The following is a 26,727-nucleotide window of genomic DNA, read 5'->3' on the forward strand; positions in this document are numbered from 1 at the left end:
GACGTGGGGAGGGGTGAGGGTGGCTCCTCCCGTTGAGCTTGGCTTCGGCCTTCCCCTTCTCCCGCCAGGATGCTGGCCGCCTGCGGCATGCAGCGATGTCACCAGGAAGCGCTGAAGAGGAACCGGGTGATGCTGGCGAAGCAGCTGGTATTGAAGGAGCTGATGGAGCATATGGTAGAGAAAGATATCATCACCACGGAGATGGTGGAAGTGATACAGGTATGCAGGCTGTACCCGACCACACTGAGCTTTGTTTCTGTTGGTGTCGTTCTCGGCAGCGGTAGCACAGTAAAACTCGTTATCATAGAATTACCTGGGTTGGAAGGGACCTTAAAGATCACATAGTTCTAACCCCCCTGCAAGGGCAGGGACATTTCCCACAAGATCAGATTGCTCAGGACCCCATCCATCTTGGCATTGGACTCTTGCAGAGAGGGAGGTTCCACAATTTCCTTGGACAACCTGTTCCAGCATCTTATTACCCTCATGGTGAATAATTTCTTCCTGATGTCTAACCTAAATCCACCCCCTTTTGGTTTTAATCCATTGCCCCTTGTCCTATCACTGCTGTCTCTGGTGAAGAGCCCTTTCTCAGCTTTCCTGTAGCTCCTTCAGGTGCTGGAAGGCCACTATGAGGTCTCCCCAGAGCCAGGCTGAACAACCCCAACTCTCTTAGCCTGTTTTCATAGCACATGTGCTCCAGCTCTCAGATCTTCTTCATGGTGTTCTCTTGACCCTTTCCAACAGCTGCATGGCCTTCTCTGTTGAGGGCTCCAGACCTGTACACAGTATTCCAGATGGGGTCTCACCAGAGCAGACCAGAGGGGCAGAATCACCTCCCTGGCCCTGCTGTCCACACTTCTTTTGATGCAGCCCAGGATGCAGTTGCTCTCTGGGCTCCAGCACAAACTGGAGGCTCATGTTAAGCTTCTCATCAACTACCACCCCCAAGTCCTTCTCCTCAGGACTGCTCTCAAGCCATTCTTCCTCCAGCCTTTATTTGTGCCTGGGGTTGTACCAGCCCAGGTGGAGGACCTTGCACTTGATCTTGTTGAATGTCATGAGGTTGGCATTGGCCCATCTCTCCCACCTTTCCCTCTTCCAGTTTTAATCCATTACCCCTTGTTCTCTTGATACAAGCCCTTATAAAAATGTGCCATCCCAGCTTTCCTTTAGGCCCCCTTCAGATACTGGAAGGCCACTATAAGGTCTCTCCAGAGCCTTCTCTTCTCCAGACTGAACAACCCCAGCTCTCTCAGCCTGTCTTCATAGCAGAGGTGCTCCAGCCCTCTGGTCATCTTTGTGGCCCTTCTCTGGACTCACTCCTCAAGCTCCATGTCCTTCTTATGTTGAGGGCTCCAGAATTAGACACAGTACTCCAGGTGGGGTCTCATGAGAGTGGAATAGAGGAGGAGAATCACCTCCCTTGACCTGTATGTTGCCTGCATATTTTAATGCCATTATGCTTGGAGAACATGCACAGCAGGATGGGGTTTGCTTGCATCATGGTGGAGAACTGTAAGTTACTTTTGGCAATATGGATTTTCTCAGAGACTTACTAAATTGTTGGCTTGCATGCTGATATGTAGTTGCACTTCATGAGTCAGATGGTATCTTCCAGTCCCTTGGTGTTTTGTGCCTCCCATATTCTTTTTTTCCATTTGTAGAAGTAGGAATAATGCCTGCTTTCAAAAGAATAAGGCAAAAGTCAGTAATTTAATATGTTATAAACCAGCTTGTTGTATGCATTTTTGTAAATTGTGTGAAGAACCTTCCATGATCCAAGACTAGATCATATAACAAATGCTGTTTGTGGGCTTGTTACTTACCCTGAGCAGCGGGTACCATGAAGATAAGCCATTGGAAGGAGCTTGGGGATTGCTCCCAAAACTATGGGAATGCACTGAAGACAGTGCAAGATGGAGATACTGCTCTTCAGAGAGAAAGCAAACTGAAAATGAAAGAACTGAAGGTGCATGACAGCTGCATCTCAGGATTTAAGTAAGCAATTAAGGGACCTTCTGTGATTGCAAGCAGAGTGTTAGGCCTTTATCATCATCTACCCAAAGATGAGAGTGGAGATCTAAGTAGTAATTAAAAAAGAAAAAATAATTCCATGGAACTGTCAACATTTATTTTTGATACCCATGCTTTTAGTACATGATGTTTTGATGTGTTTTATACAATAATAGCCTTCCCCATGATATCTAAATGATACGATTTGTTGGCAAATTGCCCTGTTAATATTCTAACAATTAGAACTTCTTGAGAATATCTTACAGATACATAAATTCCATTTTTGATTGTTACTTTTTCTCATACTACTATATGTTGCCTTTTTGGTCTAAAAATTGCAGTCTATATGTATGTAGTATCTTTTCAAAATTGACTGCATGTGGTGAGTATTTTGCTTAACACTTTCAGAGGGATTTTCATACCTGTGCATGAGACCATAAACTTTTGGGAAGTAGTGGAAACATGTTTTGGACTTAGTGTATTCAAGGAGGGGTAGTAGTTGTTATTCTGACAGTAACTGGAAGCAAAAGTTCAGAGAGAAGACAGCATATTACTGTGTGTGGTAATGTAGCAATTGTTGGCTTGCTGTGTTGTCCTGTATTCTCCCTCTTGACCTACTAGGAACAGAGCAGTGGGAGTGAAATCCACTAGGAAAAGTTACAAAAATAGATCTAGCACAACTAAGCATGGTGATGAACCATTTACATGAAGTAAAAAAAACCACAACAAAATCTTATTCCGAAGATTGTTGAAAATTAACTGGTTTGGGATGATACTTTGAGTGTGGCTTTGTGTTTTTTCTCTGGATCTAGGCCAAGTCTGGCAGCTTCAGCCAAAATGTGGAATTCCTCAATTTGCTGCCCAAGAGAGGCCCTGATGCCTTCTCAGCCTTCTGTGAAGCTCTACGAGAAACCAAACAACAGCATCTGGAGGCAGTGATCTTGAAGACAACATCCAACCTGAGCCATGGGATCACAAGGGTACAGCAGGTTTTTTTTAAAAATAAGATGGATTAACTATATTTCAGATTTGGTTTGGGTACAAAGTGATCTTTTTCAAATGGAAAAAAAACAGTTTATGAAGGACAGGATGGGTTTGGTTATTTGTTTTGGTTTGGGGGGGCATTTTTGTTTGTTTTTGTTTTGCAAATTAGCTTTAGTAAAAGCAGGGGGGAAGGAATTTAAGAAGAGAAGAATTTTCACATAGAATCACAAGATGGTGGAGGTTGAAAGAGAACTCTGGAAGTCATATGGTCCAAACCATTTTTAGCATGTTGCCCAGGGCCATGTCAAGGCGGCTTTTAAATATAGCCAAGAATGGAGACTCCACAAACACTCTGGGCAACCTTGTCCAGTGCTTGGTTACCCTCACAGTAAAAAAGGTTTCTTTATGTTCAGAGGAAACCTCCAGTTTGTGCCTCTGGCTACTGGGCCTGTCACTGGGCAGCAATGAGAAGAGCCTGGCTTTGTCCTCTTTGCACCCTTCCTTCAGTTGTTCATGTGTATTGCTAAGATTGCCTTAAGACTTCTCTTCTCCAGGCTGAGTCGTCCCAGATCTCTCAGCCTCTCCTCATATGGGAGGTGCTCCAGTCCCTCACCATCTCTGCAGCCCATTGTTGGCCTTTCTCCTGTATGTCCGTATCTCCCTTGCAGAGAGGAGCCCAGAACTGGACACAGGACTCCAAGTGCAGCCTTGCCAGAGCTGAGTAGAGGGGAAGGATCACCTCCCTTGATCTGATCTGCTGACATCATTCCTCCTGATGTAGCCCAGGAGAACGTTAGCCTTGTTCACTACAAAGGCACGTTGCTGGCTCCTCTTCAACTTGGTGTCCTCCAGAGCCCCAGAATTCTTCTCTGCCAAGCTGGTTTCCAGCTGGGTGGTCCTCAGCATCATCTGTTGGTGCATGGGGTTGCTCCTCCCCAAGTGCAGAACTCCGCACCTGTTGAACTGCATGAGCTTGACCTTTAATTATTATTTTTTAAATTTTTCTTTTAATTATTTTTCCATCATTCTTGGAAGTGAACATCAAGATGTGAAACTTTACGTGATAAACAGATACACAAAAATAATGCATATTCTAACATCTAAATTCCATTATTTTACTCCTGAGAACTACCTTGAGAAGATCTTGTATTTTCCTTTTGTTAATGTTTGATTTTGTTTCTTACTGTCTGACTAGAAATGACATGGGAATATAGAAGACAACAAAAAACCTATTTTGTTATACCTAGAACTAGTTAGAGCTGCTCAACAGGACAGCCAGGAAGGCTTTGAGGGATGTTGAGGATCCTGGAGCATCAATAGGTACACGAAGTAGGGAGGTCCTGCCTCCTGCCTATCATCAAGAACCCAAAAGCCACAAAGAAAATATTTTCTCTGAAACCTTTGAAGGTGGTGTTTAGTAATTCTCTGAGTGGAAAGTTGCTAAAAGCTAGTGTTGTCTGTTGAGGTGAGATGGACTTTTCTTTCTTTACCACATTGTTTTTATTTTCACCTTTTCACTATGCTGTCATTAGAATTGGACTAAACAAAGAATTTAGCAATGATCAGTATTCTTAGTGCCTTGACAAAGATGGGAGCTAGCAGTAAACATATTTTATATGATGAAAGGAAGAGCTGATATTTCTGAACAGAGTTGTTCCCTTATTAAAATGCAGGGTTTATCAGACTAACCTGTCTATTTTATTTTTGTTTTCAGTTGTGCTGTACTATATAAACAGTGACATTTTGAAAACAATCAAAAATATGGGTATCACTGACCTTAGTGTAATGTTTCCAAATGAAGGATTTGGCTAGAAGTAAAGATGAGCAAAGAAAGGAAGAGATTTTGCCTTGACAGTGCTGCTTCTATTTTGTCACAGTATTTGTCTTGGATGTGAACCATACTATGGTTTAAGTCTTGTCTATCATGGAATATGTTGGGTTGGAAGAGACCTTTAGAAGGCCATCTAGTCCAACCACCCCTGCAGTGCTCAGGGTCTTCTTTAACTAGATCAGGTTCCTCAAAGCCTCATCAAGCCTGATTCTGAATGCCTCCAGGGGTGAGTCCTCCACCACCTCCCTGGGCAACCTGTGCCAGTGTCTCACCACCCTCATACTGAAGGATTTCCTCCTAATGTCTAACCTAAATCTCCCCTCTTCCAGTTTTAATCCATTATCCCTTTTTCTGTCACTACACTACCTTGTAAAAAGTCTCTCCCCAGGTTTTCTTTAGGTCTCCTCCATCTACTGGAAGGCTACTATGAGGTCTCCCTGGAGCCTTCTCTCTAGGCTGAGCAATCCCAGCTCACTCAGCCTGTCTTTATAGCAGAGGTGCTCCAACCCTCTGATCATCTTTGTGGCCCCTCCTCTGGACCTGCTCCAATAGCTCTATGTCCTTCTTCTGTTGGGGGCTCCAGATCTGCTCCAATAGCTCTATGTCCTTCTGTTGGGGGCTCCAGAATAGGACACAGTGCTCCAGGTGGGAGCTCATGAGAGTGGACTAGAGGGGAAGAATCACCTCCCTTGACCTGCTGGCCAGACTTTTTTTGGTGCAGCCCAGGACACTGTTGACTTTCTGGGCTGCAGGTGCACATTGTTGTCTCATGTCCATCTTTTCACCTTACCAGTACCTCCAAATCCCTTTCATCAGTGCTGTTCCGTATCACCTCATCCCCCAGCCTGTATTGATAATGAGGATTTCCTCTACCCAGTTGCAAGATCTTGCACTTGGCCTTTGTGAACCTCATGAAATTCACATGGGCCCACTTCAGCTTATCCAGGTCCCTCTGGGTGGCATCACTTACCTCAGGTGTGTTAACTGCACCACCCAGCTTGGTGTCATTGGCAAACTTGCTGAGGGTGCACTTGATCCCACTGTCTATGTCATTAATGTAGATATTATGCAGCACCAGTCCCAGTATGGACTCCTGAGGTTCACCACTTGTCACCCCTCTCCTTCTGGACATTGAGCCATTGACCACTACTCTCTGGATGTGACCATCCAGCCAATTCCTTATCCACCAAACAGTTCCTCCTATCAATCCATGTCTCTCCAGCTTAGGAGATGGTGTGGGGGACCACATCAGAGGTCTTGCAGAAGTCCAGACAGATGACATCTACTGCTTTCCCCATGCTCAGTGATGTAGTGACTCTATTGTAGAAAGTCACTAGGTTGGTCAGGCAGGACTTGCCCGTAGTAAAGCTATGCTGGTTAGCTCGAGTCATCTCTCTGTATCCTCCATGTGCCTTAGCATGTCTTCTAGGAGGATCTGTTCCATGATCTTCCCAGGCATAGAGGTGAGGCTGACAGGTTGGTAGTTCCCAAGGTCTTCCTTTCTACTCTTTTTAAAAATGGGTGTGATCTTTCCCTTTTTCCTGGCACCAGGAACTTAACCTGACTGCCATGACTTTTCAAATATGGAGATTGGCTTGGCAACTACATTCACCAGTTCCCTCAGGACTCAGGGATGCATCTCATCAGGCCCCACTCTAGTTTTGTATACTCGGGTTCCTCAGGTGGTCATGAACCATGTATATGTAAATGTATGTATCTTTTTTTCCGTGATATCTACAGGCTTGTACTGTCGAGAAAAAAAGAGCTGTTTTATGCTACTCTTTTTTTCATGGATTTATTTGATGTCTTGTAGCTTGAACACTGTTACGGATCAAATCTTCCATTCCCTACCAGTGAATCATGTATTTCGAAGAGATCACGCTGGTTTGGTGAGTTGCACATGACATCATTAGTGCTTGATTGGCTGTCTGGTTGCTTGCTTCTAATTTCTTAATACTCTTAATTCAATTTTGGAGATAAGCTTGCTACCACTTTCCTCATCTCAGGAATACAAACTTGACAGTGAACAGACTATATTGTGGTCAGATGTAGGAGGCAGAATTAGGCTGGAAAATGAAAGTAAAATAGCATACTGCAAGACAGAACCCAATCAGTTTCTTGTCAGCTTCATTTATTCTTACAGGAAATTTTGTGACTTAAACAGTATGTGTCAGTAAAAGTTTAGATTTTTTCAAAGATTTTCTTTGTTTAAGATTTGTGCTAGAGTTTAATTGAAATATAGGTGTGAAAAGATACTGATTTTTGGTAGTATTCCCTAACTTAGACATCCTCCTTAACAAAGAAATTGAACTACAAGGCCTTATACATAGGCCCAACAGATTTCTGTAGCTTCTGTCAAGTGCAGCAAATCAGCTTTTCTTTAGCAAGCATTTTTTACTTAGATCAGAGAACTAGTTGGAATGAATCTCCTTGCTATTTTTTATGTTGCCTCTGGTAATGCCTGGCATACTCATGTTTCCTAATCACAGCTTTAACCCTGTACTGGTTACTAGGTTCTCTCTCTGGAGTCAGAAGAACAAGTGACTAGATTTTGAAGGCTTCATTTAGGTGCAAAGGTTTACAGGTTGGTTGTTTCAGTTTTTTAGAGCCCATCTTCCTCCAACCAGGAGAGACATGCCTCAAAAGGCTGAAAAAAAGATTTTAAAGGAGATAATGAACATTATTAGCTCCATTTCTTCAGGACAGGGGAGTGAGTGTCTGCAAATGGCAAGTAGCTGATTGTCACTTGCCTCCTCTGCTGCTATCTAGAGGAATGGATTGTTCATAGACAGATGAACAAAAAAGGGCATTGGACTTTATGATAATTTAAAATGATAATTCTGTTTTCATACACTGTAGAACCAAATTTACTAGGCCTCGGATAAGGCTAACTCACATACAAGATGGGAAAAAAAAAGGCCAGTTAAAATAATAAAAAAGAAGTATACCGATCCATTACTTTTGGGGTTTTTCTGCTACATTTCATTGTATGTCTGTAGTTCCTGATGAAGGAAATTTTTTAGAAAAAATTCATAGTATAATACAGCAATATACCTAAGACTTCATAGTTCAGAATTTGCAAGTTACTGCCTTTGAAATTGGGATTTTTAATTTTTTATTGCCATGTTGTTTTTTTTTTGCACAGAACCAATGGAACATTCCTTGGATAATGGAGATGGTCCCCCAGTTCCCCCAGTGAAGTACTGCACCCCTGAGTTTTATTATGATCATCAGCACTTGGTAAGTAGTTGACAGAGAAAACCTCCTTAAGATGTGAAAGATGGGAGGTGTTTGGATATATCAACTGCTACTTAAAATGTGGTGCTACTTAAAACTGAGTCAAAATGCATCCTTGATTGGGATGCAGATCAGTGCTGTGGTATTGGTGTAACTGAAAGGTATTACCAGTCATCTTTGTTTCACTTTAGTTCTCATTTACAAGTGTCAAAAAAATTCTGAGGGGTTCTGTAACTCTATGCAAATCTCTGCCTCTGGTGTTTGTTCCTGGAGAGTTTCATGAAATGCCTCCTGTTGCATTGCTGTGTGTAAGCTGTCAGTATTTATTTGTCTGCATACTTATCTTCTTCAGTGTGATGACACACTCTGCAAATAACTCTTAAGTACTAGAACTGTGTTTCAAGTAGTAGTCAGTATTGGCTGTTTTCATTGCCAACTGTACCCTGAATAGTGTCTCCCTAGGCTCAAGAGCCAGATCTGTATATTATGCTGGGTAATACTGAGTAGAACAACCCGAATTTCTAGTCTTCTGCAGCATTTGAAGTTATATAGGTAGTCTAAATACTTTTTGTTTATTCTGTTTATAAAGCATAGATTTTGGAGCTGTGGACTTAAGGAACAAAATTATTTTTGTATAGGGGGGTTAGACCGTGTGCTAACACTTGACAGTGCTGTCACAGGCTCTGCATAGCAAACCAGGTTTTTTTCCAGCTGTCTAATGGGGAGACCTAATTAGGCAGCATCAGATTGAGCTTGATTTGCCTCCTTTTACACCTGCTCCTGGATACGCCCCTCTCGATATTCTCCTTTGGCATTAAATTTCACTTCCGATTTACAAGAGTGTTAGTAACTGATTTAGTATTGATGTTGTTAGAGTGGGAGGGGCAGAGAGGCAACTTAGTTTGGAGACACCTCTCTTTAATTATTTCCTTGTTAACCTTTTTGCCAGCAGTGTAACTTTCAGGGTCAGTAAAGTGCTGTTACAATTGTAACTCAATTGCTGTTTCACGTTTCTGTCTCCCCCTCGAAGCAACTAAAACCTATTAGCTAAACTTTGCATAATGCTGTCCTGAGGCCTTTGATAGGAATCACAGAAAGAAATGGAGCTGTGCTGGGACGAGGGTGGGGAAAGTGGAAAAACTAGCAAGACCTAATTTGCAAGTTGAAATGTGTAAGCTGTGGGGGTTTTTTTTGTTTGTTTTCCTTAAAAGATAAAGCAAGCTAGTGTCACATCTTAACAATAGCATTGTAGGATCATTGGTTGTGGAGACTTGCAAATACAGTTGTCTTTCAGATCCTTTGCAATGGAAATATTTGTTTTATTTATTAAAAAAAAATACCAAATTAGTACATAGGGGTTGCTGTTCTACTCTCACATTCTATTATTTCCTTGTGTAGTCTAAATTTACTCATTTTAAATCTTCTCAGGCATATAAACTGATATCAGAGCCCCGAGGCTTAGCACTGATTCTCAGCAATGTCCATTTCAGCAGTGAGAAGGACTTGGAGTATCGTGCAGGGGGAGATGTGGACTGTACTTCCCTGGAGGTGCTTTTCAAGCATCTTGGGTATCAAGTGACTGTCTTTCGTGATCAAACAGCACAGGTAAGGAGGATGGATCTGAGAACTCCCAAACCAATATGGATGAGAGCTTATAGCTGTTACATAAACATCTTAAGAGATTGCTTTAGTCTAAGTGATGTTTTGGTGTCCTTTCACTGATGGACTCAATTGCTATCCTAATTATCAGTCTTCCAGTATATACACAGTTAAATTGCACTTAACTAGGAATGCAATTGCTCCTCTCACCAGCCTCATTTGTACTTACTTGTTTTAAATCCCTATGAAACCTTCAAAGACTCTTTTATTCTGGAAGGCAGCTTTTGCAACATTATGAGACTTTTGCATCTGCTCTCTTGTCAGAGTACCTGAAGTTTTCCAACTTTTATTGTTGTTTTGAATTGATGACTAGTGTTTGAATGCCTAAAGTACCAGAGTATATATCCAAGTTGCTCCAATATCCCAGCCAGACACAAGTGTCAATGTAAAACCTCTATAAAATAACACTTGATTTATTTTATGTTGAATCTGTATGTACCAACTCATTGCTGCATGCTCCTGTTGGCTAGTATAGAAATGAGGATGTCCTAAGTGATTCCTACTTCACAACAAATCATAGAATGCCAGGTTGGAAGGGACCTCAAGGATAATCTGGTCCAACCTTTCTAGATAATAATACAGTTTGAATGAGATGGCCCAGCACCCCATCAAGCTGAGTCTTAAGACTGTCCAATGCACTTCCCTTGGGAGATTATTCCAATGTCTTAACTGTTCTCATGGTGAAAAATTTTCTTCTGGAGTCCAACTGGAATCTCCCCAGGAGCAACTTGTACCTATTATCCCTTGTCTTTTCCGTGTGTCTCCTTGTAAAAAGGGAGTCTCTGTCTTCTTGGTAGCCACCCTTTATGTACTGCAACATGGTAGTAAGGTCTCCCATGAGACTTCTCAAGGCTGAACAGATCCAGTTGTCTCAGCCTTTCCCTGCATGGCAGGTTATACTTAGGACTGAATGTTACATAAAAGGACAAGAACATTGTGCACTTCTTCTATAAAACACTTCACCTGCCCTATAAATGTGGTGTACATAGAGTTTATTTCAGAACAGGAGAACTGTTTGTTTTTCCTGTATATTAACCCATTTGTCTTGTGCAAGTCTGGAAAGCATTAAACACTGTATTTCTGTATTTCTCTTCCAGGAGATGCAGAAGGCATTAGAGAGATTCTCTAAGTTGCCAGATCATCAGGATGTGGATTCCTGTATTGTGGCTTTACTTTCCCATGGTGTGGAGGGTGGCGTTTATGGAAGTGATGGCAAACTACTACAGGTATATTGCTGTGTCCTGATGTGTTGTTGTAGTTTATCTCTTGAAAGGTAGCAATGGAAAGAGAGGGAAAAAAAAAAGGGGGGGAGGTTGGGGGGGCAGGAGTGAAGTAATGGGAGGATTCTGAGGATTCAGATTTTTTTTAAGGAAAAAATAGGGGTTTATGGGAAGAAAAGGGAGGGAGCTGTCTTTGAGAAGTCTTTATGATAAAGAATGGCATAGAAATAGAACAAGTATGGGAAGTTATTTCAGTTTCTCTTCCTATACAGGCAGCACTAGGTAGAGTGCATAAACTCAAACTATCAGGATCTGGGGGAGAGGATGAGGAGGGGATGTGTTTATCACATAGTGATAAACTGGAGATTAAGGAGAAAATATCAAGACTGATGAGGTAATAACCAAATTACAGGAAAGCAAGATGAGACTGGGTTTGCCTCACAGAAAGATTCAGTGAAGAATACTTATCTTCTGTCTTCTTTCAGTTGCAGGAGGCTTTCCAGCTCTTTGATAATGCAAACTGTCCAAATCTCCAGAATAAGCCCAAAATGTTCTTTATTCAGGCCTGCCGGGGAGGTGAGTGCCTGGATACTGCAAGTCATGCATTTACCTTGCCATTAAGGCTCATTGTGCACACATACACACCCTCACATTCAACTCGCTGTCAACTTTCCTCTTTGCTTCTCTCAGGTGTAAGTGGGGACCCATATTCACCTCCCTCTGCCCTGCTGCTGCCACTGCATCTGTTGCTCTGTAAGTGTCTTTTGCTCTGCATGAGGTGTGTGCATTGACTTGCAGACCCCAGAGCACCTTAGTGATATAAAGCTTTATCATATCCCACTCATACATTGAGGCTTTCTCTTGCTGTTCCTGCAGTAGGGGGAGTGGGGCTTATGGTGCATCAAATAGCAGCACAGCACAGAGTGGTGCACTAGCACTGGAGTGTTGTCTGAAGTCCTGTCTATCTTGATCCTGGATGTGTTGTATCTCTGGTGTTGCCATCTCTTGAGCTATCAAAGTTGGCTCCTCTTTACTTTCTTTTTTTTTTTTCTTTTCCTTTCAATGAACTCTCTTTCATTTTTAGCAGAGCTTTATAATTTGTCCCCTAGCCAAAACAATATTTCATTCATCTTTTATCCTTATTTAATCTCAATGCAGAGAGTAACCTAAAGCCTAAATTAAATATTTTGGGGATCAAAAATATTTGATACTGCAAAGCATTTGAAAATATTGTAACGTGCATGTTTATGATGCATGGAATGAGATTCCTTTCCTTTATGTTATTGACCCTTTAGATAACTCTTGAGCAAATGTGAATATGCAGACTCATAACAATGTGGAAATAAGTACAAAAAGCCAGAACTGGCAGCTGCCCTAGTTAGGTATGTTTGATTGTAATATTACTACAATGGGTCTGCTTACATCAACAAGTCTTGCTTGGCCTTCCTGTTCCTGTAGTGGACTTCCAGTACCTGGAGGGGCTACAGGAGAGCTGGAGAGGGACTTTTTACAAGGGCTTGTAGCAAGAGGACAAGGGAGCATAGATTAAAACTGGAAGAGGGGGGATTTAGGTCAGACATAAGAAGGAAATGCTTCACTATGAGGGTGGTGAGACACTGGCACAGGCTGCCTAGAGAAGCTGTGGAAGCCCCATCCCTGGAAGTGTCCAAGGGCAGGTTGGATGTGGCTCTGAGCAACCTGGTCTAGTGGGAGGTGTCCCTGCCCATGCAGGGGGTTGGAACTAGATGATCTTTAAGGTCCCTTCCAATACAAACCATTCTGCGATTCCTGTAAAGGTTTCAGTTAAGGAAGAGTGGTAAGCTTGCTATGCAAAATACTGTAAAACTGGCATGTGACAGTAGGCAAAGGATTGAGCCTTAAGTGACTGAAAGGGAAAAATCTTTCTTTACTTTAAAAAAATATTAAGATCATCATTTTAAAGGCTGTATAAATAGCATGGATATAGATTAAATTATAGATGAAATGAGAAGTGCATAGGTTATTTGTTTGCCCTACATTTATGTAATAAGCCTAATCTGTCTTCTATAAATGACAGAATTTTAAAAGTAGATAAAGATTTAGTATAGTCTAACTAATTTTTGAACAGCCTTTGTAAAAGGGTTAGAAATCCAAACGCACTTATTAGGTGACAAAACCTAGAGCCATCATAAGTGGAAAGCCTCGGAAGTGGACACATGTGCCTCCTAAGACTGGAATCTGGCCTGTGCTGCTAGACTGGTAGATTTTAATACAACAAAGGAACAAAAGGGTGAAGTTATATAAAAGAAAACCTATAAAATGTTTTCTTTTTCTTATAGCGTGGTTGGACTATTAAATTTTTTGCCTCTAAGCAGTTAGTTTAGATTACAATGGAAGTTCTGCATCATGTAAACAACTAACTTGAGAATATCTACAACTGTGATAATCCATCCTAATGATTCCTGGAATGAACATTAAGTGTTCTCCTGGTTTTAAGAAAATCTCCATGTACCGGAGTTTTCTCTCTCTTGTGTTTGGGGTCAAATTATTTTGCATTTTACTGTTGCACAGTTTATGCTTTTGATTGCAACGAGTGGTATTATAGTCAGGATTTTGAACCGATTTTGATATTTGGTCCATGATTTCTTGATTTCTTGGAGCTAGACCTTAGCAATTAGAACTATAGCTCTAATGTGAGTTGTGCAATAAGTAGGTAGTTAGCATTGCAGGCTACACTAGACATTTCTGGACATGTTCTAAGGCAGATAAAAGTGGAAAATAGAAGCTCTTAGGGCTGGGCATCAAATCCATGTATGGTGAAGGACTACCAGAAACATCCTTGCTTTGCCAGCTACCCCTTGATCAGCATAGGAAAGGAAAGGGGAAGAAATCAGCACATAGACTAACAGTCACATGACAGTGAACAGGTCCAGCTCTTTCTGGCATCTACGTTAGTTTGTGCAGAACAACTTTCAGATAAGTTTTTTAAAACAACTGAAAAATCTTCAAGTTCATGTAGAATCTTTCTGTTTGACAGCAGTTGTGGCATTGCTGACCGGGGATCAAAATTAAAGACTTTCAGAAAAACTACATCCAGTAATTCAGGATCATTTCTTTTCCTCCCTCTTCCCACCCCACCCGGTCCCTTCCTCCCTCCCTTCACCCCTTGTTTGATGATCTCACAGATGAGACAGACCGGGGAGTGGATCAAAGAGATGGGAAAGAATGGTCAGAGTCCACGGGCTGTGAAGAAAGTGATGCAAACAAGGAAGAAAATCTCAAACTTCGCCTGCCTACGTGCTCTGATATGATCTGTGGATATGCTTGCCTGAAAGGTACTGAGGATTAATTGTTAGGGCATAAGAAGGTGTCACAGTTTGCCTAGGATCAGCAATTAAACCAGCAACAATAATGCTCTCCTTCCCCTCCCCCCTCCTACCCAGGTAAGGAAAGGAGACAGATAATAGAGGGAGACTTTCTGGATTGAAAACTAAACCAGACAGCTTTAATCAAATACTAATGATAAGATAATAAGCACAATTATACACAAGTATGTTCAGGAATGTGCAAAACCCTATCACCTCCCCCCACCCCCAGCAACTCCCAGGGCATCTCCTGAGCTGTGAGCAGTTCCCAAATGTCCCGGAGCTGCTGGAGAGAGGGCAGAGCAGGCAGGAGCTGAGGGGTCAGGAATGCACAGGCCTGGGGATCAGTGGTGATGAACAGATGGGAGTCCTCCCTGGACACCAGCCATGGATGGAAGAGAAGGGAAGAAGAATCAGGAAGAAATTTGACTTCCATGGTCCCTGGCCTTACACTGAGCTTATGTAGATACATGGAATGTAATACTTTGGTCAAATTTTGCTGTCTGTCTAGTCCACTCCTCCATAGGGGAGGGTTGCAGATACAACTCTTCAGCTCCTTTAGCATCTGAGGCCATAGTTTCCACAAGCAGAGCGAAGTGACCTTGAAGTACCAGCAGCAACACAAACATTCCAGCAGTATCTGTCCACTAGCTGGAGCTGGAAAACTTGCTGCTAGTTAAAGACAGCTTACTGAAGGGGAAAAAAAAAAAATCAGTAAAAGGAAAATTAGCTTCAGACTGGGACAGAAGGTTTCATGTGTCTGTGTCCCCCAGAAACTTCATCATATCCACTTTCTTCCCAGGCACTGCAGCGATGCGGAACACCAAGCGTGGGTCCTGGTATATTGAGGCTCTCACCTCTGTGTTTGCAGAGGACGCCCGAGACACTCATGTGGCTGACATGTTGGTGAAGGTGAGCTGGAGCATCTTTCTCCTACACTTACCTGGTTTCTGAAGAGCCTTCCAGTGCTTCAAGTCACTAGGATTAATCTGTTACTAAAGTAATTATCCTTGCCTTGTTCATAGCAAAATTATTACTTCCTTCCCCATTCATATATATATACATTTACATACAGTTCCACAGCAGTTTAACCACAGTAAAAATGCTGTTTCTTGCACATTTCAATTGTGCAATCACATGGTGCATTTATGAGACAAGTTAATCTGTCTTGCCAATAATTACTTTTCTTGTATAGAAATAGCTATTTTTTCAGGCGGATTAATTCCCTGAACTGCTTCACCACATAGCTGCACAAGAGCTTTCACTTGCTTAAGAAAATGATGAAGAAAAATGAGGGAAGAGGGAGTGGAGACAGCAGTGTGACCATGGCAACTTGAGCTGCCTTGGACCTGCACCTTAGTTCTTTATCCCTTCTTAAAATGTAGAAAGACAGTACATAGGGGTGACTTTAGTAAGTTAAAAGAATAATCTATGAGTATTGAAAGCAATGACATTTTTCTTTCTTCTGTCTTTTTAATCCTTCCAGTAATTTTATGTTGTTTTTTGTTTGGTGTTTTTTTTTTTATTTCCCATGTAGGTGAATAGGCAAATCAAGCATCGAGAAGGTTATGCCCCAGGCACAGAATTTCACCGCTGCAAGGAAATGTCAGAATATTGTAGCACACTCTGTCAGGACCTCTACCTGTTTCCTGGCTACCTGCCAGGAAAATAACCCTGCCAGCTATGTTGGAAGAGAGATGCTGCCAATGCTGTACTTTTGAGTATGGATGTCAACATTTTCATTCTTGAGGGCTGTGACATCAGATCCACAAGCAAGATGTGCTTGTTTATATCTGGCCAGTGCAATTCATGTTGTCTCTTTCTAAAATGTCCTGGCAGCTCTTTGTAATCTGATTCAGTTCAGGTTTAAAATTCTAATCTCCTGACTTATTCTATACGTATGGAAATTCCTGGAAAGAGGATCAGCACTGGAACTGGGAAGAAGTGGGAACATCCTTTGGAAAGAGACATAAGGGAATTTGTAAGCCAAGTGAATATGAAACAGACTACTCATACAGTTGTTTTTTTAAAAAAGCTAAGCCTTTCTGAAAGGAAAACTATTCATAAAATGCAATGCATCTTGTATTATAAAAAATTTTAATACTTTCTGCCTGGTTCTTCATGCGGAGCAATCTGCTCCTGTGCACGTTAGAAGAGGCTCCATTGTGAAGGAGAATCCTCCCCTCTCTAAAATGGAAGGCTACTGTTTCCAGTACTTCACATTTTCCTACCCACCTTGATGACTTACAAGTCAAGTATGTATGTAGCCAAGTTACCAAGAGAGCTACGAGACATCCCAGGTTATCAGCAAAACAAATGGGCATCCAGAATTTCTAATATAGACAAATAAGCCTCCATAAACTGCCCCAGAAATAGTTTTGAATCTAGAAATTCTAGACTACCTCCCCTTAGTCCCAAGAGTAAACAACAGCGTAGAATATTACTTTTGAGGAATTTGTTTTCCGTAGTGCCTGTGTGATACAACAGGCATAGCATTCAATCCACCAGCTTCTCAGGAGTCTGTAAATTGCACTGTACAACTGAATACCTGAAACCCTACAGCCTTGTAAAAAAGGATCTTTTGTTTAATTAACAAAAATAGTCAAGGCAGCTTTTACAGTCCAAGCATGTTGCTTGGATTATTTATCACTGTAGTTTTGTTTGTTCCCCTTTTAAATGAAAGGGAAGAGTTTCACATTATTACCCTGTTATATGAGTGTTCTTTTTTCAGCCCTGATCATTTAAACCTGTTTGTTTAGCTACTGTTGTTTGCAAAATGTCATTTTAACTGTTCAATAAGAAAAAATCCATGACTTAGTTTGAAAATTCCTTGCACCGTCTCCTTATGATGGAATTTGTCTCTTGCTTGTGTCCAGTTGCAGTTATTCCCCTATAATAACATGTGGGAGACGGGCATTGTTCTCTTTTTGTGGTAGAGCCTACCCTGACATACAGACAGTCTGTTCACTTGAGTCTCACTCCATCTTGTAGCAGTAAATTGGCATAATCCCTGGCTTACTCTTTTTATATAACTGTGGCTTTTACATTTTTTTCAGGATTGAATTATAAATAGGAGGCACAAAGGGATATGGAGGGAGGCTGGTAAATTAGGCATGTGCTTTTTTATTATTCTGCCTAGGGAAACAAAGGCTGTGTTTCCTCCAGCTGACAAAGGTGCAGCATTAACGTGCATCTTGCAGTTACTTTACACACAATGTGATAAGCAGAATAAGGATACTTGCCAGTTGGTGCCTTACTCTGAAGTTTAAGGTACCAGTTTAAGAGCTGTTGTACCTCCCTGGAGTATAAACACTTTATTCCTGAGTGCTCCCTCTTTGAAATGGTGCAATATTTTATATATATGTATATTGATTAAGCAGTCCACTCTGATGGATTAGATTTCTGTCTGGTTGCATCAAGTTGCATTATCACTGCCACTTTTGTATATACTTTTTATATACTTGTATTTTACTGCCTTGAAGTGTCAAAATAAATAATTTCTTGTTTGATTAATCTGTGCAGTATCTTTCATTTGGAGACTTTTGTGAAGGAATGGAGTTTGTATATAAAGAGAATTGTGCATAATTTCTTGAGGTGATACCTCCCAGAGGTGCTTTTGAACTCTTGGGCAGAAGCCTGCTACTTGCTAGCTGCAATCAGTATGGGCTGCTTGTAAGCTTTGATAACACCTGGACTAGACAAAACTTAATACATTAATAAAGAGATGCGAGGCACAGCCACGAAGAAGGAGGCTGATGATGTGTTTCAGTGCATAAAATAGGGGAAAATTGTCAGCTTGATGTTCTCAAAGGAAGAGTTGATGCCAAAAAGAAAGGTTCCTAAAAAAATGCTACCTTGAGAAAATACTTAGATTTGGATCTGTTATGTTCAGGTTGTAAAGAAAAAGAAAAACTAGCTAGCTATTAGTAAAGTGACATAGAGGGCAAGGGGGAAAGGTCACATTTAGCATAGGTTTGACTTTTCTAAATTAATTTTGCATAGAAATAAACCGTTAAGGGTTGTTAAAAGCTATCACTGCTTCTAGCAGCCCTGTGGCTTGGGTATTCCTCCTGCCTGACTCAGAAACCCTGGGCTTCCTGCCCTGGGCCTGTGGCTGTAGTGGCTGATTTTCCATCTGCAGGTTCAAACAGTAGCAAAGCTCAGTGTGCATTTTGGAAACAGACACACTTCTGGAGGACACTGGTATAGCCAGCTTCACAGACAGCAGCAGATAGAGCACTGCTCTCAGCAGCACCTGGCTTTAGTGCTTCCAGGGCTCAGAGCATCAATCTAGGCAGCCCCTTCTCTTTGGCTGATAAGGATTTAAGTTCACTTGCAGCAGTGAAAGCACTCACACCCCCACTCAGTAGCTTCACAAGTGTGTTCATGGACCCAATGAGTAACCAGAGACCCTGGCTCCTTCTGTCTCTCCCTTACCCCTGCACAAATCTCAGGCCTTTCTCTCTGATCCATGGGTCTACCACCTGTTGGTTAGTCCCTCAGGCACATTTATATTCATGAGTCTTATTGAGTAACTAATACCCCTGACCAGACTTGGGGTCTCCTCCCTACTAATTAGTGCATACTGAAGTTTGTCACCAAATTATGTGCCTATTTCCCAGGTTTGGGATACCTCCCCTCAGCAGGTGGCACAAGGGCTATGACTTACAGTACTGCTTCAGGTGCTGGGGCTGAGCCCCTACCTTGCCTTACTTATGCTCATCCCCTCAGCACATGTGCTCAAGACACAGGTTGGTCCCATCCTAGAGGCTGGAGTAGACAGCCACTCCTGTTGCTGATCCCACAGGCCTGGGGTGCCTACACCTCTGGTCTAATGCCAGTTGCCGGCATGAAGTCCCTTCACACAGGTCTCACTAGTAGCTAGAGCTCCAGGCACCCAAGGAGATAATCCAGAGAGGTGTGGCTGCTCCATCTACTGATGATGAGACCCTGCTAACTCCTATCGCTGACACCACAGTACTGGAGCCCCTAGACCTGACTGCAGTTGCTGACCCCAAATTCACTCATCAGTCTCACCAGTTGCTGGCAACTCATCCTTGCAGCACTCTCATACATGGGATAGCCCCACAGACCCAGTTCAAATCCTTATACTCCTCTTGTTTTCCCCTTTTTAGTTACAAAACCCAGGCTGGGCAACTCCAAAGCAATGTCTGTCATCTCTTAATGGCCCATCAGTTAGTGACTGGAGACATTTCATCACCTTTGTTACCTCTTGACTTTCAGGCTTGAGCCCCTGCATGGGTTTGTCGGTGGTCTCTGTCTTTCTTTATCACCTTCTGCATTGAAAAGATCTGTGACTAGATAACCTTAATAAAGGAAATGCTTTCACCTTCATAACACTTACATAACCCATCTTGATTTAGTGCATGAAACAGCTTAGGAAGTCATGATGTTGCTGTAAGTAACTGTTTTGCCTCAATTTATATAGAATTTATCAATTTGTTTGATTGAAAAGCTTTACAGACAAAGGAAAAAAACCATCAGGTGTCTGCAAAGAGCTGTGGTATCTGCTCCTTTCGCCACAGACCTCTGGGCTTGCTGCTGCCTCAGGGTACAGAAGATAGTAACTAAGACTCAGCATGTCAGAGGATGTAGCAGTTACCACAGCTGCTCAGTGCTCTGTTTCTCAAGGTAGCAGCACCCTAATTTTGCCCTCTCTACCCTACTAATTCCTCCTTTCCTTGTGGCAAAGGCCCAGGATACACAGAAGGGCAGGAGGCAGGACCTCCCTACTTCGTGTACCTATTGATGCTCCAGGATCCTCAACATCCCTCAAAGCCTTCCTGGCTGTCCTGTTGAGCAGCTCTAACTAGTTCTAGGTATAACAAAATAGGTTTTTTGTTGTCTTCTATATTCCCATGTCATTTCTAGTCAGACAGTAAGAAACAAAATCAAACATTAACAAAAGGAAAATACAAGATCTTCTCAAGGTAGTTCTCAGGAGTAAAATAATGGAATTTAGATGTTAGAATATGCATTATTTTTGTGTATCTGTTTATCACGTAAAGTTTCACAACTTGATGTTCACTTCCAAGAATGATGGAAAAATAATTAAAAGAAAAATTTAAAAAATAATAATTAAAGGTCAAGCTCATGCAGTTCAACAGGTGCGGAGTTCTGCACTTGGGGAGGAGCAACCCCATGCACCAACAGATGATGCTGAGGACCACCCAGCTGGAAACCAGCTTGGCAGAGAAGAATTCTGGGGCTCTGGAGGACACCAAGTTGAAGAGGAGCCAGCAACGTGCCTTTGTAGTGAACAAGGCTAACGTTCTCCTGGGCTGCATCAGGAGGAATGATGTCAGCAGATCAGATCAAGGGAGGTGATCCTTCCCCTCTACTCAGCTCTGGCAAGGCTGCACCTGGAGTCCTGTGTCCAGTTCTGGGCTCCTCTCTGCAAGGGAGATACGGACATACAGGAGAAAGGCCAACAATGGGCTGCAGAGATGGTGAGGGACTGCAGCACCTCCCATATGAGGAGAGGCTGAGAGATCTGGGACGACTCAGCCTGGAGAAGAGAAGTCTTAAGGCAATCTTAGCAATACACATGAACAACTGAAGGAAGGGTGCAAAGAGGACAAAGCCAGGCTCTTCTCAGTGGCACCCAGTGAGAGGACAAGAGGCAATGGGCACAACTCAAATGCAGAAGCTCCATCTGAACATGAGGAGACTCTTTTTTACTATCAGGGTGACCAGGCACTGAATGAGGTTGCCCAGAGATTTTGCAGAGTCTCCAGAGTTCCCATCCAACCTCAACCATTCCGTGATTCTGTATGAAAAAGACACTGAATGTTGGTTATGCCAGTGGATCAAGGTACAAAGAATGTGAGGAAGACAGTTTATTTGTGGTGAGGTATTGTGGCCAGGAAGTCAGCAATAATGGGTATGCTTTAAGAAAAATTATGTTAAGTATGAGGACACCATGCAATTTTTATAAGGGATAGTCTTCCAATACCTGCCAGGAGCACTTGCCCCCTCAGATGCTGAAATTTCACAAAGTTGTCCCTGAGAGAGGTTGTAGGAAGAACCCTGCTAAAGTAGCAGGACAATTGCCTTGTCTCTGACTGTGATTATTTTTTATTTTCTTCTTCCCTAGTTTATCTGTCATCTGCCCCCATTCTTTATATGGTCCCACTGTTGACACCTTCCAAATGCAGTGAAGAATAGCACTGCTTGAAAGAGAAGACAGAAACCTTACCTCCTGTTAATTTGTTGCGCTGTTCTGGTGCCCAGGCAGCAGGGAAATATTAAGGCAGAGAAGTGGCTGCTGTGTCCAAGCACACAGTGAAGAGGAGGGGGCAGGGAGTCTCTGGTTACACGCCCGCTCTCTGTCTTTCCCTCACCAGTAACCTTCTCTCCCAGGGTGCTCTGATTTTAGCTGAAGCCTTGCATCTGCCTCACTCCATGATTTTGCTGTGCGGAGCAGACGGGAAGCCACTGCCCTGAACAACCACTACTCCACAGGACGTGGTTTCTGGGGATATGACTGGGGATGCCTCTCCAACAAAAGCCTTCCGGTATCAACAAACTCTGGTGAGTACAACACCTGCAGGAGGACAGGGTGTCTCCTACATGATAGCTCTTCCTTTCTCTGCTTAAGGGGCTAAATACTTTATTTGCCTACAAATACCCTTTTCTGTTTGTATTGAGAAGAATCTTTTCTGCCCGAGCACATGCCCCAGTAGAAGGAGGACATAGTCTCCTTTTCTCCATATGGAAATGGGAATTGTTCCTAATCCCCATGGGTGAAACACACCACTAAATTCACCAGACAATGAAAAAAATACTGCAAGACTCAGGGCTGAGTCTGTGGGGATGCCTAGTCTGCAGAGCTGTATGGAAATACAATTGCTGGTTGTGAATGGGTTTCCTTTTTCCAGACAACCACAGATAAAGCACCAAAACCTTTCCCTTTCCTTTGCTACAACTGCCAGAAAATGTCCTTAGAATTCTGCCATGCTGGTTGTTAGTGGATGCTGTCAGAGCACAGAGCGTGTTGCACCGTGGCATCTTTCAGGCACATCCCAGTGAGGTCTTACACTGCTTTGGATGCAGACTGTTGCCTCACTTTCTAACCACTGCCAACTTGGAGAACTAAGATTTATTGCATCTCATGGGTCCTCACACTTCTCTGAACTAGCTGAGGTAATCATTTGTACTGTATCTAAAAAGCCACTTCTCTTTGTGACTGAAGTGAGAATTGTCATCACCAGGTTGCTCATGGAACACCATGAATGGAAACCCAGTCTCTAAAAATGAAAGGTGATCTGTTTGCGCCTGAGCATGCAAAGTTTTGGTTGCAGTGTTTGGAGACAAGACTGTGCTGAGGCTAAGGAAAACATGGAATCTCATCTTCTTAGAGCTACTGTAACAAAAGTTGGAGAGACTATAGAAGCTAGAACACCTAGTTTAGTACGGGGAGTGTATGGATGCCTCTGGGAACAGAAAGCTGAGGTGAAGGGGAGTGTATGGATGCCTTTGGGAACAGAAAGCTGAGGTGAAGACCAGAGGAGGAGCTTTCAGTCCAATACCAGGTGCTGCTGAGCCCTGCTCTTGCATGTGACACAGTGCCTTACAGATGAAGAACTGTATGATCTTCAGTGCAACCATACGGCCCTTTATGACCGAGTTTGATTTCAAATCCAGAGTCAGTTCATGAATGTAGATGTCTCACTGCTCCAAAGAGACATACCACAAGCATGCACCCTCAGCGCACCCCTGTTTTACTAAGAATGCTATCTATCACTTGTCAATTATTAGCATTACTGAAGGAGCCAATCATTGCAGTGGAAAGGCTGGATTATAAAATATTTAATCTCTGTTAGCCTGGCTTTCTGTAGTGCAGTACAAAAAAAGTAGCACCCTACATTTCAGAATCAAATAACATCAACACTGGAGGAACTGAGTTTGGAAATAATATACAACAAAATGGGATTGCAGTGACCTGTTTGCACAGTATGCAAATATGTCAGGTTTGTGGAGGGAGAACAAGAGTTGGGTTCTGAGATAAAAAATTCAAACTGTGTTGTTTTCTGCGTTGATTAAATTGCATGAGGTGCTGAGCTGTAAGGAAATACTGCAAAACTGAACAAAAGCAGTGGTAAAGAAGAGAGCATGAGACAGCAAAAGATGCAGAAACAGCAAGTATGCTACTTGGGGAAAATGCCTATATTGCTTCTGTAACAGTAAGGAACTCATGAGTCACTTTAGAACTAAATCAGTTTTAGAAATCTAAAACTCAGTTTTAGATTCTTTAGAACTAGTCAGAGTATCTAGACTATGACACATTTCTTGAACATTTGTGAGAAGAAAAAACTGGTATTAGATTTCTGGAGTTCAAAGAGCATAATCTGTTAACTTGAGCTAAAGCAAGACTTTGACAAAATTTGTACAATATAAGCAGGTATTCAGGAGAAAGCAAGGCAATATACTGCATGACCTTCATTTATTCATAAATGTATCCCAAATACTTGCCACTGAGAGTTTTTTTTGCTTATGTACAGGACAAGATAGTATAATAATGGTAGCTGTTTGATCCCGCAAGTGTCTGCATGAATAAACTCATAATATTTAGTTCTTTAATTTAATTCAAGTCACTCATATCCCAGATAAGCTTTATGATTAGGAAACAACTATGCTACAATCTATTTCATTAAATAGGTGGTTATAAATTAGTTATAAATTTAAGAATTCTGTGAGAATGACCATATACTTCAGTCCTTAGCAATCACAGGCAGAGTAACAGCTAGTTACTGAGACCAGCTAGTTACTGAGACCAGCTGGTTGCTGGGTCTAATCCAGGCATCAGTGCTAAGTAGATGCTGAATCATTAAACTTGACAAAGGATGAATTCTTTCTCATTATATGAAAAATGAAGAGCTGTTGTTAGGACTAGGTAGCAAGTGAACAAAGGACTGTAATTCTGGATGTAGATGCCTCAAGTGGACCCCAGGCACTTCTTGGACTTGAGTGTTTTAGCACATTACACCTGAAAATGCTATCTTCACAAGCATACTCCTATCATTATTGTTCACAGAACCACAGAATGTTAGGGGTTGGAAGGGACCTCTGGAGATGACTTAATCCAATCCCCCACCAGAGCAGGTTCACCTGGAGCAGGTTGCACAGCATGGTGTCCAGATGGGTTTTGAACGTCTCCAGAGAAGGAGACTCCACAACCTCCCTGGATGGCTTGTTCCAATGCTCTGTCACCCTCAAAGTAAAGAAGTTCCTCCTCATGTTTAGATGGAACTTCCTTTGATCAATTTTCTGCGTGTTACCTCTTGTCCTGGCACTGGGCACCACTGACTACCACTGAAAAATTACTGGGCCCATCCTCCTGACACCCATCTAAGTTTTTGTAAGCAGTTACAAGATTCCCCCTCAGTCTTCTCCAGACTAAAAAGACCCAAGTCCCTCAGCCTTTCCTCAAAAGAGAGATGTTTTAGTCCCCTAATCATCTTCATAGCCCTTTGTTCTACTCTCTCAGCAGCTCCCTGTCCTTCTTGAATTGGATGCCCAGAACTGGACATAGTGCTCCAGATGCAGCCTCATCAGAGCAGAGGAGAGGGGGAGGAGAGCCTCCCATGACCTGCTGGCCACACTCTCCTTAATGCACCCCAGGATGGCACTGGCCTTCTTGGCCACCAGCACACATTGCTGGCTCATGGTCAGCCTGCTGTCTACCAGGACTCCCAGGTCTTTTTCCCCAGAGCTGCTCTCCAGCACATCAGTCCCAAGCCTGTAGTTAGGGTTGTTCCTCCCTAGATGAAGCACCCTACACTTGCCCTTGCTGAATTTCATAAGGTTTCTCTCTGCCCAGCTCTCCAGCCTGTCCAGGTCATTATCACTATCCACTCCATGGTCAATCATGTTAGTTCTTTCTTGTTTAGTGAGTGAACAGTAGCAGAGAGCACATCCAAACTAATGCTACATACACCAGTTTTCATATATAAAGCAGTCATTGTTCTCTAAGCATTCTGGTCCATAGTAGAAGAGAGACACCAGGTCATGTCCTGGCTTCAGAGACTGTAGGAATGACTGCTATTTCCCTCTGAAGAGTCACAATCCTAAGCCTAAGTCACTTAAGAAGTCCTTATACCTTGGGATGAGGAGACGTGGTAGACTGGGTAGTTGCTGGTCATCCTTCAAGGTCACACATAATCTATATAAGACTGCTGGTGAGTCAGCTGGCCATTTCTTGTCTTTCCTTCCCTTCTGTGATGGAAGCATCTCTGCTTACTTGTATAACACAGCCACTTTATTAAATATTCTCCTCCTGGCTCAGTCTTTTGCTATTCATCTCCCATACTCTCTTCTACCCGTTTCTTTTCCAGGTGTTCACTGCCTCTTTGTCACTTACTCTCCTACCATTCTCTTGCTATACTCACATACCTTTTTCTCATTCTTGTCTTACGTTGCGTCTCCTCAAGTTTGTTCCTCTGCTATCCCTGCTCTCAGTATCCATGAAGCCAAGTGTTAGGTTTCACAGCTGTGTTTTTCTCTGTGCCTTCCTCTCATCACTGCCATTGGATTCCATTCTAAAAATACCCCGTGTGACCCTTTCCCTGTGCTGTCCCAAGGATTCTCCATACCTCCCCCTCTGCTCTTTTTCCTTTTTGAAGATGTTGTTAGTCATACAGAAAGTAATGCTGGAAGGCAGAAGAGCCCTGGAGAACTGGGGTCATGAGAAAGATGACTTGTGCAGATTTCTATTGCTAATTTCAAAGCTGGAGAGGATAAAACCTGCTGGTAAGTAAAGGGCCAAGCTTCAGCAGGCAAGATGTAGGCTGCTGACTATGGTGATAGGAAAGAAAGAAATAAAAGAATGATTCAGTTTCTTGCTATCTGATTAAAAGTGCTGAGTTTTAGAAGCATCATTTACTGCTATTAGGGAACAAATTTTAGCTTTTCATATTTAGTCTTCTAGGGGAGTCATGTCTTGTATACTGGCAGTTACAGAGGCAAAAGGAAGAGGTTCATAACTCAGACAGGAGTTTAATATCTACTGAAGCTAAAGGCTTTCTATTCAACTATCCACCATATCCACCTTGCTGTCTACATCCTCTTGCTTTGCCCTCTACTTGCTCAGTTCTATAGGCGTATCTGAAGATGTGCATTCATTCCTCTCCCCATAAGTGGGATCACAGACTTGCCTTGTCAGCAATTCACTGCAGAAATCAGTGACAGGGTCTTGTCCTGACTGTATGTTACAAATGTAATGGGAAGCTGAAGAGCATTCCTTTGCAATATACAGTCAGTCACCAGGCAAACAGACCTGCCTTTCACAGAATCACAGAATATTAGGGGTTGGAAGGGACTACCAAAGATCATCGAGTCCAACTCCCCTGCCAGAGCAGGACCAAAAACACCATGGCAAATCACTCAGATTCCAGAGAAGGAGACTCCACAACCT

The 26,727-nt window shown here is 42.5% G+C and overlaps 1 protein-coding gene across 1 annotated transcript; it reads left to right on the forward strand.

Moving 5' to 3' along the window:
- The first annotated feature begins 69 nt into the window (after positions 1–69).
- On the forward strand, positions 70–15,963 carry CASP2 (caspase 2, apoptosis-related cysteine peptidase). The gene is made up of 10 exons (XM_009998333.1): positions 70–219; positions 2,829–2,996; positions 6,645–6,720; positions 7,977–8,071; positions 9,497–9,673; positions 10,825–10,953; positions 11,433–11,523; positions 14,112–14,261; positions 15,094–15,203; positions 15,829–15,963. Exons 1-10 carry the CDS (start codon positions 70–72, stop codon positions 15,961–15,963), a joined length of 1,281 nt encoding a protein of 426 aa, XP_009996635.1.
- The last annotated feature ends 10,764 nt before the right edge of the window (positions 15,964–26,727 follow it).

This window comes from Chaetura pelagica, unplaced genomic scaffold (assembly GCF_000747805.2).
Source record: "Chaetura pelagica isolate M959 unplaced genomic scaffold, ChaPel_1.0 scaffold120, whole genome shotgun sequence".
In the NCBI taxonomy this organism is placed as follows: Eukaryota; Metazoa; Chordata; class Aves; order Apodiformes; family Apodidae; genus Chaetura; species Chaetura pelagica.